The sequence below is a fragment of the Benincasa hispida genome, chromosome 10 (assembly GCF_027475165.1).
Source record: "Benincasa hispida cultivar pf3 chromosome 10, pf3_genome.v1.1, whole genome shotgun sequence".
Taxonomy (NCBI): Eukaryota; Viridiplantae; Streptophyta; class Magnoliopsida; order Cucurbitales; family Cucurbitaceae; genus Benincasa; species Benincasa hispida.
In genome coordinates this window covers 43878680-43893070 of record NC_143487.1, presented here as the reverse complement: position 1 = coordinate 43893070, position 14391 = coordinate 43878680, and the positions used below count along the sequence as shown (strand labels likewise).

General features: G+C 32.7%; 1 protein-coding gene across 1 annotated transcript; it reads right to left on the bottom strand.

Moving 5' to 3' along the window:
- Window positions 1–928: 928 nt before the first annotated feature.
- ABCG5 (ABC-2 type transporter family protein) lies at window positions 929–3201 on the bottom strand. Its single transcript, XM_039046310.2, has one exon. It carries the CDS (start codon window positions 3063–3065, stop codon window positions 1197–1199), a length of 1869 nt encoding a protein of 622 aa, XP_038902238.1. The 5' UTR covers window positions 3066–3201; the 3' UTR covers window positions 929–1196.
- Between the last annotated feature and the right edge of the window lie 11190 nt (window positions 3202–14391).

Sequence of the window (14391 nt, the reverse complement as noted above, 5' to 3'; positions counted from 1 at the left end):
GAGAAATTTCTTATTTTATATTTTGTTAATTTATATATTATGTTTAACTTATTTTATTATAATATATATTTTATTGCTATTCATGGTACAAATTATATGTATGGTAGAAAGCTGATAGTATTTGAAAGAACAATAACATTAGAATTATATTTATGTTGAAATTTGTGAGTTACGAGGTTATTCCTTAGTTATTAATTTGTGCATCAATTAAACTTAAATTTGTTTAAAACTTAATATTTTTATTGAATTTTGCATGTATTATTAAGATTTTTACTTTACATTTTGTTAAAATTAGTAATTACAATGGCGTGGAAATTGAACAAATGTTAAAAATGGTAACACTTATAAAAGTTTAAGTTCCCATTTGATTAAAATAATAACTTGTTTTGGTAACTTTTTTTCCATTATTATTTCTTTTAATATGACTAATTAGAGATTAAATTACAAGTTTATTTTTTAGACTTTCATAACCTTTCAATTTTTTTTATACATTAAGTCTTTACATTTTGGCTTTCAAAATAAAAATAAAAATAAAAAAATCATCACATTTTGAAAATAGAAACTCCATGAATCTCTTTGATATGAAATTAAACGTTGTATAGGACATTACATTTTCGATTTTGTATCTAATAACTTCTTGAAAATTTTAAAATGCAAAGTTGCAAAGTAAAAAACTTACTAGCTAGAAAATCGAAAGCACCGACTCTAGTTGTGTTAGAGTTGGTCACAGCGAGTGAAGATATTGAGAATATTAAAAAGAGCGAGAGTCGATTATAAGGTATAAAAAATTCTTACCCCATTTTCTTAACACACACTCGGAACAACTCTTGTAGTCCCCGTCTACCTTAAATTGGGGGTGAACCACCCCTAAATCATGTTGAACTAACATAAAAATAAAATCAAAGCTCCTAAGAATATATGGATCAAATTACAAACCAAGGTACGTAAGATAATATATCCTTCAAAATCACACAGCAAATGTTAATTTAGAAGAAATTTTACACATATTTAGTGGGTTAGAAAGAGAAGGAAAAAAATCCGACGAAACAAAGAAACACGTGTGAGTATAACCTTTTAGCTACAATTAAAACTACCACGTGAACCGAGCATCTTTCGAATCCAAACTCGTGAAGAGAGAGAGATTCTTCTTCCATCTTCTTCATCTTCTTCATCTTCTTCATCTTTCTTCATTTCTGTTAAACAAAACCAGTTTTCCTGTGGGAGCATCGAAATCTGAGAATAACATAAGAAACAAATCTGTAAATCAAAACAAAACCCACCATTACCATTACATTCCTCCACCTGCTTTCTTCCCCATACCCTTCTTCCTTTAGCACAACCTCTCCTCTCACTACACATTCCCCAAACATCATTTCCAGGCACTTCCCTGACCTCGAAAATTCGTTTATCAAAAACCCTTCAAATGGGTACTTAAACACCGATATGTAATGCATAAATATCCAATACTTTGGTATTTCCTGGTTCGATATGAAGTACCCCGAGAACAAGAAAAACGATCCCATTACCCCTGATATCACCGAGTTCCCCACTATGAAATTCGGCACTAATGCACTGAAACAAACCACCACTGAATTCGCCGTGTATAGAATCAGCCATATCAGTAACATGAAATGAAGAAACGCCATCATATTTCTGTTCAGCCCCACCAGCCAGTATAATGGAATTGAGAACAAAATTGCTAAGATTAGTAGAAATGGGAGGTAGACTAATCCGTTGGCTATGGCGTATGAGGATACTCTGTAACTCCCTGAGGACGTTTCTTTCATTAGGATCTCTCTTTCTTGTAAGAAAATCGGGAGGGCTTCGATTGAGGTTGTTAATAGAAATGTGAGTATGAAAGCGAATAATCCCACGCGTTCTTCAGCACCCTGTAAATCGAATTTGAGATTATAGAAAATTGAACCAAGAACAAGTCCTGTTACCAACATTTGAACTGTTCTGCAACCGAAAAGCTCCTTTGTTCTGACTATGTTCTTGGAGAATCTGTGCATGAGGATGGCGGTTTCTTTGAATGGGGAATTGGCAAAATGGTAAGGGATTGATTTGTGAATTCCGATTTTGATGGTGTCCTCGTCGATGACTTTGGATTGTTGAAAGAGCTGTTGCAGGGTGAATTTAGGAGTTTTTAATTGGGATTGAGGAATTAATAATTGGGTTTGATTTGGGGTTTGTTGAATGGTTTCGATGGATTCAATGGCGAATTCGAGGATGTTCAGATGAAGGGGAGGTTGAAGGCCGATTAGAGTGAGGTTGAGTCCGAGTTGTTCGACAGAGCCATGGTGTAAAACAGAGCCATTGGAGAGAAGAAGAATGGAATCGAAAAGCTTCACGATTCTGAATCCAGGCTGATGGATGCTAAGAATGATGGTTTTTCGTTGAGCTTCGGCCATGGTGGATTTCAGCATGTCGATGATCTGAAAAGCGGAAGTGCTGTCAAGTCCGGAAGTGGGTTCGTCAAGAATAAGCACTTTGGGGTCATGAATCACTTCCACGCCGATTGAAACACGCCGCCGCTCACCGCCGGAGATTCCACGGACTCGGTCGTCGCCGACTCGGGAGTGGGCGACGTGGGTCAGTCCGAGTTCGTGGATCAGGGAGGTAACCTTGGCGGTGAGGTCGGAAGAAGGGAGGGAGAGGCGGAGGCGGGCGGTGAAGGTCAGGGTTTCTTCGACGGTGAGGAGAGGGAAGAGGGAGTCCTTTTGAGGGACGTAGCCGGAGATTCGGTTGATATGGGACGGTTCGACAGCGCGGTTGTTGAGGAGGAGGGAGCCGGCGTGAGGGATGGTTTTGCCGGCGAGGATTTGGAGGAGAGTGGATTTTCCGGCGCCGCTGGGGCCGACAATGGCGAGGATTTGAGCGGATTTGGCTTGGCAATTGACGTCGGAAAGGACGTGGCGGTGGCAGAGGGTGGGTTTTGCGGTAGAGAAGAATTTGAGAAATAGGGATTTGGAGTTATGGATTTTGATCTTGTAGCTGATTCCTATGGTTTTTATCTCGCATCCTTCTTCTTGATCATGATCTTTTTCTTCTTCTTGCTTCTTCATTTCAGTTTCTTCTTCTTCCTTCTCTGCTTCTTCTGGTTTGGCTTTTATTGCTAACTGAGCTCTCTGCTTACTAAACTTATACTGTTTCTTCACACATTAATAATGGCTCTCATTCTCTCGCTGTGTGCCAACCTTGGCCTTCTATGTCTTGTTTAAATAATTATTCTCTAGTGTTTTATTTCTTATTATTTTTTTTTCACTATTTTTTGTACAACTATTGTACAGGTCGAAAATCATTATAATAACAAAAGACTGAAAATGAATTTAGCTTAATGATAATAGAGATGGTTGGTTTGGTTTGATCCTATATCCCTATAATTATATAGACGATATTAAATTTATTTTTTTTTTCACAGAACACAGATAAATGGTCTCTTTTATGTAAATTCACAACAAAAACACAAATTTCAAATTCTTAATTCAAAATTAAGTTTTTAAATTGAAACCAAATGTGTTTTTTAATATAGTGGGAAATAAATATTGTAAAAAAAACTATTTTATTTTCATAAAAAAATCTATAACTAAAAAATCATCCAAACTTATTTTTATTTTTTATAAAAAAAAAACATAATTATCAAGCATGTTTCTGTTTTTTCTTTTTAAAAAATAAAAAACCAAAAATAATTATCCATCGTGTTTTTACTTTTTTGCTTTTTTAAAAAAGAAAATGTATGATTTTTTTTTTCTCAAAAATCAAAAGATAAAAAATTATGGTGCTGTTAGAATAACAATTTGGTTTTTGACTTTTTATAACTTTGTTAGTTATTATATATTTTCCCTTTTTAGGAAAATTTTTAAGGAAATTCTTTGGTATGGGGTTGAGTACTTATTTTATCCATTTGATTTTAGGGTAGTTAGAATAACTAGCATCTGTAGCTATTTGATAATAATCAAGTGTATAATAATATGATCACTCCTACCACTGATATGGTCTATCACGGATAGACTCTTACCACTAGTATGGTCTATCACTGATAGATTATTTAAATTTATCATACTTGTAATTTTTTTAGATTATGTTATATCTTTTAGTACTTTGGGTCTGATCATTATATTTATAACTGTTCCTTGATTTTAGTGAAATTGAAATTTTTTGTATGAACATTATGCCAGTTAAGATAAGCTCTTATTGGAAACAAATTTTAACACCATAGTCCCCCTATAATTTGCTAAATAAATCAATATTAGAATTATGATCTAATTCACATTTTTTTAAAAGAAATATTATCAAATTCACATTGAAGCCAAATAAACTATTAAGGGGGTGTTTAGCCTCCAAGTTGGGTTGGGTTGGGTTGGATGGATAAAAAAAACCTACCTACCGTTTGGTTCACCAATTATTAAAGAGATTTATTATCTCGTTATTCGCACTAACTCACATTTTTTACCTCGTTATTCGCATAACTCTCTCAATTATTCTCTTCTTATAATAATTACCAACTTAACTCAACACAACTCTGTGTGCTAAACGCCCTAAATTCTTAAAATGAAGTTAAGAATGTTTGCAAACTAATTATAATCTATCTAATAAAAAAACACCAAATAAATTAAAATAAAATAAGCATCTCCTACATACTTTCTTTTTTTTTTAAAAAAAAAAAAAAAGGGTAACTCAACCATTAAAAAAAAAAACAAGTAATGTACATTGAAAATCAACACATGTTAATTGTAAAAACGTCAATAATTTGCCACAAATTATTTATTTACAAATTGCAAATGTAAATAGATCATATATTATTTTTTCCACTTAATAAAGTTCAAATTCAAAGCGTTTAATCCGATATAATTAACCTACAAATTTGAATTTGACTTTTTTTGCAAAGTAGAGGGAAGAAAAAAAAAAACTCATCATTCAATTATTATATAGTAGAATGATAATTACATCCTCCTATAGATTGAAAGTATAAATACCTTAATATAATAAGGAATCTTCTAAATTATTGTAAGGTCCAGAAAAGAAACAACAAAAGAATTAAATGTTGTCCTCAACTTATGCATGTCATATGGCCTTTCATTGAAACAATTTTAAGTGTTAAAATGATGAATTTCAGTTGAAATAATGTCAAAAACATGAAAGAGTCTAATGTATTATTATTTAGATGAATGGACAAATATATATATATATATATATATATATATAAACTATGAAATAACTTCCCTTCTAACTTTACCACTTTTATTATGACTGTTTTCAAATAAAATAAAATTAACCAATTTATTTATAAATATTGCAAAATGTCATTGTTTATTAGTGATAGACCGCGATAAACATCTAAGTGTGTCTAATAGATGTTTATCGTGGTCTATTGCCGTCTATCATTAATAGACACTGACATTTTGCTATACTTGAAAATATTTTCAACAGTTTTACTATTTAAAATAATTATCTCCTTTATTATGTGGCATCCTCAATTTTTTAGCTAAACTTTTCATATAAATTGTAAAAATACTCATTGGCTTATTCTAGCAAAAAAGAGTGGTGTATTTTATAACAATTAAACCATAGGGATACTAGTAACATTTTTATTTTATGTAGCTAGTAAATATACCATGTCACCAATCCCAAGAGTTTAATTTACATTCTCTTATTTGATTGAGAAGAAAGGAGAATATTGAAAGTTATGAGAGCAACTACTTTGCCAAATGTGGATTTGGTGATATTTTTCACTATTATGTACTAATTATGTTATATAATGTAGTTAATAAAAACTCATGTAATAATAACTACTAGTAGTTTAACTCACTTCTAACTTAAATATTTTAGAGTTGACTTAAATATTAATTGAAATAATTTGACTTAATTTGAGTATGACTTAGTAGATAAGATATTTACATTTCTATTTTTATGTCAATAGTTCGATTCTTATTTTGTAATTATTGAATTAAGACGATTGTATAATCATTATTAACACATTATGTCGATAGTTCGATTCCTACCTTATATTATTGACACATGGTCGAAATATTCAAAATTCTTAGTGATTGATAACATATATTTTAATTAGATGGACGGATATTGGATAGATGACACATTTATTTGTAATTATCTATTAAATTGACTATTTTTATAATATTTGATCTTGATTATAAACTAGTCAAATATTTGTAACTTTATTCATTTTTTCCACTCATGGGCCCAAAGATATGGATTACATGCAAAATTAGTGGACCACAAAATTTCAAATATATATTTTTGAAAAAATGTTATTTTCCATTACATTTGTGTAAGAAACCATTTGGATTTATAACGATTTTTGTGTGGTGGAGAATTCATTCCTATTCAAAGCAAAGGTTAAAGTTTGAGGGAAAAGATGAAAAAAATGGGTAAATCTTTTTGGTGGATGAGAGAAAAAGAGAAGATTCTCTTCTTCCTTTTTCTAAAAATTGCTTGGTTGTGCTAAAAAATTGCTTAATTTTATTTTGTCCTTTGCCCTAAACTATTTATATGTGGAAATCATTTATCATTTTTTTTTTTCTAAATAAATGGACTTTTGGATGTATGTTTTGTCATATTTTGTGTGAAGTTATTACTGGTAATTTTTCTCTTAAGTAGTACTTTGCAAGATAATTTGGAAAATAAAAAAATTACAAGTTTTTATGAAAAAATTGGTTCCTTGGTTCAACACATGATTCTAACATTACTCATTAATAAAATGTAAGTATTATCAAAATTGTTTGTGGGACAATTATTAATTTCTTAGTTAGTTAACTATAATAATTCATTCACCAGATAATTTAAAACATTTCCTTCCATATTCTTGTAGGACGAATTAAAATTTTATGGTTTTTAAAATAGTTCTTTCATAGATTAACTTTTTAATATAGTAGAGTACATATTTAAACTACAAACCTCTTATCGTTAACATATATTGCATGCTAGTTGAGTTATACTCGCTTTGACTTTTTTAATAAATTATTAAATTACTACAAACATAGTATATTTTTAATAAGTATTACCATTAATTTGTATACTATAATTTCAAAAGGTTAGATCGTGAATTTAGTTTATAAACTTAAGTAGTTGAATCGTCTTAATATTATTTGATTTAAATGTTAATATATATAAATTTGAGCATAACCTAATCGTTAAAGTATTAGTAATCTTCTTTTATTAGTTGAAAGTTCAAGTCTCATATGATCTCTTAATTATAATTATATTTTTCTTTTAAAGTTAACTTTTTGATTAAACTAATTTATTAATATTAATCATGATTTTATTATGATATGACCATGGTAAAAAAATCCATCAGCCAAATACAACAATACTAAATAAAACTTCATTTCAAATGTATTATGTTCATCACTTGGTCAAAATTATTTCATTTACCTATTTAACATCTAAGTGACATAAACCAGAGTATAACAATTAAAAAATAGTATACAATATAAGCTATTTAAAATTCAAATACTAAATAGACTTACGTATCAAAATTCGAGTATTAAATTTCTATATTTTAAAAAAAAAAGATATTACTAATATAAAATATATTTTTAGTAAAAAAAAAAAAGAAAAAAAGAAAAATCCACTTTGTGTTTGTCTGAATGTGTCATTTAAAAATATCTTGTGGGACAGTTTAAAAGCACCCGTGAACCATTGTTTTGTGGTCAATCAGTAGCCAACCAAACTTCCTCACTCCTAACAGCTCATTTCCAAGTTTTCATCTCTTAATTTATCTTTCCCCCAATTTTTAATATCAACTTTTCTTAGCCCGTGAACGCTTCTTTTCCCTTCCCCTTCCAAATCTCTCTTATTCCACCAAAATATTAGAACCTTTAGGACATTGATATTGGTGGGGGTTATCCTAGGCAAGCCACAAGTCCATGGTTGGGCGGGTCTAGGTCATGGAAACTCCAAAGAGTCCGTATGTCTGAACACGGAAAGATGTGATCTCGTACTTTGGATCAATCTAGTTGGACTCATTTTGTTTCATCAAAAGAAAAATGGTTGAGTCAAGTTCATTAATCAAGGTTGCACATGTCCTAAACGGATGTTATTGTTTGAACAAATATCACGAAGGGTTGTTGCGCCATGGAGAAACCATTACCTTGAAAGCAATTACGCTCACGTGTGATGAAAGGGTTATACTTCCACCACCAATACATTTTGGACTCTCATCTATAATGGTTTGATATTTATACCCTCTAGGTAATGCTAAATTTATCCATGTATGACAAAGCTCTTCCGCTCCCCTTAACTTTTTTTATGGGCCTAAGCCCAAAAGTCATTTCCAACAACCCACAAATGACTGTTACAGAAAAGTTAATAAGTAAACAACATAAAAGATTTTTTTAAAAAAAAAATTCTAGCAAGTAAAGAAGATCAAACTTAAACATTAATATCTAACAATTTGAATTAATGCATAGTAAAATAGGGCAACAATCTTATTAGAGAGAGTGAGTTACCATTTGAACTTTCAATAATACTGGTTGAGACTCCCAGAGCATGTTTTACTCTTAGTCCTTTTCTCAATTATGTGATATAGAGTGTGCTTATTATGGTCATGCACATAAACCTTGAGTCACCGTGAAAGCTCTAGAAATAAACCTTTAAACTCTTTCATAGAACACCTTCACTATCATGTTAGATGCTTTATCAAGTTTGTTAGAGATAAACCACTCAAACTGAGCTATGAAGACTTCGTCATCTAGTCTGTGTTAGGACCATCTTCATCAAGTCTGTCAAAGACAAACTTCTTAAATACTAAGCTATGAATAATTTCATCATTATCCATCAAGTCCACTTCAGAACCACCCAAAGAAAGGATCATAGATCATTAAAAGGTTTTAGTATTATCCGTCAAGTCCATTCTAGGACTATCCACACAACATACTATGTACCATTAAGTCTATCGCAACAGACCACCCAAACAAAGGACTATGGACCATTAAGTCTATCGCAATAAACCATTCAGACAGAGCTATGGAACCCCATAAGGGTTTAAGCCCCCTGTTTACTGTGATTCTAAAATTATTTTCCTTGATAGACTTTTGGTCAAAGGATCAACCAAATTTTTCTCAAACCTCACATATTTCAAGAAATAACTCCTCCCTTTGGTAATTATTTCACGGCTCCATGTCTAAGACATATATGTCTTCTTTTGCCACTATATACACTATTCTTGGGAATACCTATGGCAGCCTGTGAATCACAGTGCATAGAGACTGAATTTGATGCCCCCCCACAATGGTACATCCCCTAGTATGCTTTTAAGTCATTCGACCTTCTGTCCTGCTAGTTTTAGAGCAATAAATTCAGATTCCATTGTGGATTTAGCTATGCAAGTCTGTTTTGAAAAATTCCACTATATTGCTTCTCCTCCGAGTAAGAATACATATTCACTTGTAGAATTGATCTTGTCATTATTGAGTACTCAAATTGAATCACAAAAATCTTCTAATACAATAGGAAATTTGTTAAAATGCCAATAGTAGTTCATGGTGCCCTTAAGATATCTTAACAGATGACAAAGAGCACTCCAATACTCCTTATCAGGATTATATATATATATATACTCAATTTACTCACAACATATGCAATATCAAGTCTAGTATAGTTCATTAGAAACATAACACTACCTATGATCTTTGTATATTCAAACCGAGATACACTATTTTTTTTTAAAGACTTACACTAGCATCATATAACGTTCTTAAAGGAGGATCATCAAAACAGTCAAATTCCTTTAGTAATTTTTCAATGTAGTGTAACAAAGAAAAACCATTTTTTAGTTTTTCTTATCTTAACACCAAATATTACGTCACCTTTCTCTAAATCTTTCATTTCGCAATGTGATGATAATAAAAATTTGGTATTACATATCGTCTCTATGTTTGTTCCAAAGATGAGCATATTATCAACATACAAACATATAATCACACACTCAACTCCAAACAACTTTGAATAAACACACGTATCTCAGGAGTTTACCTTAAACCCATTGTTTATCAAAGTGTCATTGATTTTTTCATACCATTGTTTGGGAGCTTGTTTAAGACCATAAAGAGAATTTTCAGTTTACATACTTTGTTTTCCTGACCGGCAACTGTAAAACCTTCAGGTTGTACCATATAGATTTCTTCTTCTAGATCACCATTGAGGAATGTTGTTTTTACATTCATTTAGTGAATTAGAAGTCCATGGATAGCAGCTAGTGCAATCAAGACTCTAATCGTAGCTATTTTTGTTACAAGGGAATACATGTCAAAGTAGTTAATACCTTGTTCTTGTGTATACCGTACTACTACCAATCTAGCTTTGTATCTTTCAATTGAACCATCTGGCCTCGTTTTCCTTTTGAAAATCCACTTGCATTTAATAGGTTTACTTCATTTTAGAAGATCTACTAAGTTCCAAGTTTGGTTCATGATTAGAGAATCTAGTTCATTCTTAATGGCTTCCTTCAAAAAGCTAGAGTCTAAAGAACCTAAAGCTTCTCGGTAGTTTTAGGATCCTCATTTATTAGATACATATATGCAAACTGACAATCAATATCATTTGTTCTCTCAACTAAAAAAGTAGTTAAAAAATAAGGATCAAAATTCTTCTCAGTTTTTTGTCTCTTACTTCTTTTAGTTTCTACATCATGAATTCTATCCATAGTGTAACATCTACAGTTTCAGACATACTACCAAAAGCTATATAATTTCTTGTTTCATGCATACTATTAGATGAGAAAGACATAAAAACAGATACATTCTCACAATTAGACGTTCTAATAGATTAAGTGTTTTCCTTTTTTAATGGAAAAATATGCTAAAAAAATTTTGCATCTCTATGTTCACATACGAATATATCATTCAAGCACATAAATATGTATGCAACACTATCTTGAGCATAACCAATAAACACACAATCAAAAGTTTTAGATCCTATCGTAGGTTTCTTGAATGCAGGATATGGTACCTTAGCCAAACATCCCCACACCTTCAGGTAAGAGAGATTAGGTGCATAGCCTTTCTAGAGTTTGTAAGTGTTGGGATTGGTGTCCTAATTCTCCCGGAGTCTCGTAGTTTGTAATTTATACACATTGTTATGAATAAAATAAGAGTTATTTTATTTGGCATTTACTCATATCCAATAAAAAAAGCTCCATGGTTATTGTATGTAAACTTAAGCATGTATATGAGATATACAAGTGGATCATGCCTTAAGTGATAACCTAAATAGGTCTGTAGTATAAGGACTAAGGAGGGATACCTGATCCTGGTGACACTACAGATACGACCCACTTTGTAGAGGTTTGCAAGTATTATGAACTACTAGGTAGAACCTGACCATTCATGTGGAGACATGTGAATAGGGGTGTCCTATATAAAGAATTTGTATAAGACCAGACCACAAGATGACTAGTCTCTGTATATAATGTCGTTGATACTGGAGACTTACATTTAAACTAAACGACCATAGGTGACTAACCTCAATCCTGAGTGTTTTGAGAACTCCTGCCTTTGAGGGCGGTTCTTTGATTAGTATGGGTGAGAGCGACCAGATTGCCAACTCAACATGCCTACCTTTTTGGGGATTTGTCTGATTTGGGAGCTGGGAACTCAGTTACACAAGATGGAATTCACTCCTTCCACGAAGCAGGGGTAAGTAGATAGATTGCTTCCTTAAAGGCTGATTCTAGGGCTTGAACATAGTGGCCATAGCTTTTTTTTGGAAGAGAGGACTTAGTCATAGTTGGACTATAACTTATGTTCATTAAAGGGATCGGTGGTACTTAAGGAGTTAGATGTAACTATAGGGGCATAACGGTTATTGGCTCAGTTGTATGTACGAGCGATATTTGAAGGGTTATCGCACTGTTGATTGGTTGATATGGACACATAATATATCTGTAGTAAAGAGAATTCGTTGTTGGTCTTTATTGGAGTGTCTGGCAGTTAACGAATGGTGGATTCCATGACTAAAGAGTTTAGTCAGTTATTCACGTACCGTTAGAGCTTCAAGCTACAGATCCATAAGGTCCCCTTGGTGTTGATTTGAAATGTTCAAATGACAAGAGGTAATTCGATTATATATGATATGATCGGTGTGGTGTATGATATACATCAAGTGGAGGATTAATGTAAATAAGATTTACATTAAGGACCATGAAATAGAAAAAGAGTTATGATTTATATGTTTCGTGAGATGAAATATTGAAACTATAGGTGGTAAGTTGGTTACCATATATATTTATAATATATTAATTATTGGATAATTATATCTTTTTCTCTAATAAGCAATTGAGTGGGAGGTTATTGGTGGTTTCATGGTAATCGTGAGATAAAAAGAAAAATATTTTCCTAAATTTAGTTGTTAATGTTGTGAGAGTTTCTATTCTTGGAAAGACTCACGGTGGCTATCAAGTAAATGAGATTTACTAAACGACAGCTGAAGAGAGACTAGACGATCATGGAGTGACTCTATACGATAGTTCATTCAGCTGGCCGATTAGTTAAACGATCGTGCAACTTTTGCTAAATGATCGTAACACATTTGTTAAACGATTGAGCATCATCTATACGATAGATTTTGTCATCTCCCACTTACTCAGTCGTTTACACGATTGTTCCTCCGGTCTCTTCCTCTAACCAAGTCCATACAGAGCCCACACTTCTTGATTTTCACACTGAGAATACCAAGGTAGCCATTGTGGTGGTGTCGTACTCAACTCGACATAGTCAAGGTTTTTGGAGGCCGTTCGTTGAATTTGCGATGTTCGTGATGGTTGCTGATTAGTCATGATCATGGAGATTGCTGAGTTTGAACGTTCATGTGTTGCAGTCTTAGAGTCTGTTCGAGTGTTCGTGATCAAGGGAGATTGAAGATGAGTCTTCAAAGGTATGTATAATTCTATCCCTTGATCTTAGTAAAGCATATTCTAATTTCGTTTTGTGCATAACCTGTATGTTTCCGTTTCTGGATCATAACTTTTAATGTTCATATACGATTGAAATTTGGAACGATCCTTCCGCTCTCATGGAAATCCTTATGTCCGATTTCCTTCAGTTGGTATCAGAGTCAGGTTGTTTTGATATTCCAAATTTCACTTCTGTTTTGAACTTCTTTTACAGTCATAGTGGGTTTTTTGCATTGCGTTTAATTGTTAAATGCATTTGTGGATGACATTGATGAATGTTTACGAGTTTAATTGCCTATGTTTAAAGCTTTCTTCAAATTACAATGTGTTAATTTGTATGGGCCCCTATGTTTTTAGGCATAATTAACATGCAATTGAGTCTGTAATTCAAAGTGTTTGAGTTAGTCGTGTCGTTCGTGATGAAGTTTTGAAGCATGGAGATACGGTTCTCAGCAAAGAAGAAGACCAAAAGTTGGTCGTGTCGTGTAGCCTCAGGTAAACGATCGTGTAGTATTACTAAACGATCGTTTAGCTAATTCTAAATGATGAGGTAAATCGTTTACTCTATCGCGTAACATTGGTTGCCCGATCGCGTAGACACTGGAGGTAGACGATCGAATGGGAACATTTGATGCTCATCGTTTAGAAAAAGATGCACGCGCTAAACGATTGTGTAGTTACCATGCCTCATCACATAGTTACTGACAACACAATAACGCGGTATACGATGCGAAGGCACTCGTTCAGCGATCGTTTAAACGATCATGCTTCATCGCATCGTAGTCGTTTAAATGATCGTATAAGGTTTGCGTTGCAGAGTGCGCTGCACGATCGCGTACCTCGTGCTTCATTACATAGTAAAAGGTACACGATCATTTAGCTCTAGAAGAGTAGGTAAACAATTGAGTAAAGCATTTATTCTTTCGTGTTGACGATCGCGGGGAAGTTTGGTACACGATCAGTGGAGACGTGTTGCTTCTCCCGGACGGTTCAAGACCCGGTTCGCCTGTTTGAACCGGAGACTCTTTGCATTTGTAATAGTTAGCTTGTTGGTTTTGCGGATTTTGAGGCAATTTTTCTTGGTTCATCAACATTTGCTTATTATACATGTGATGTATGTGGTTTCTATGGCAAAGTGTTTGACATATAGATTTGAAACCCACCTTAGGTTGTGCAATAATTCATGCATCATGTATTATAAATGTTATAATATTGCATGATGAAATTACAAGAAAGTATGTGCATGCATCATGAAATATAAAAGTTTCATGCATGTAGTGAGCATATTCATGCATCATCTTTATATTATAAACGTTATAGTATAAGGGTGACTGGCAACTTATTTTTCTTGGTTCATTACTTATTTGTATAAGCGTTATATAAAAGGTAGCAATGAATGAACGATGCATGGAGCATGACACTTAGGCTGTTTGTAAAAGTTATGAATGCCTTGTATGTGTTTGCTATGTATTGTGGTTGAT

Coding starts and splice junctions, on each gene's coding strand:
- ABCG5 (XM_039046310.2), bottom strand. CDS start 3,065: ATGAAGAAGCAAGAAGAAGAAAAAGATCATGATCAAGAAGAAGGATGC.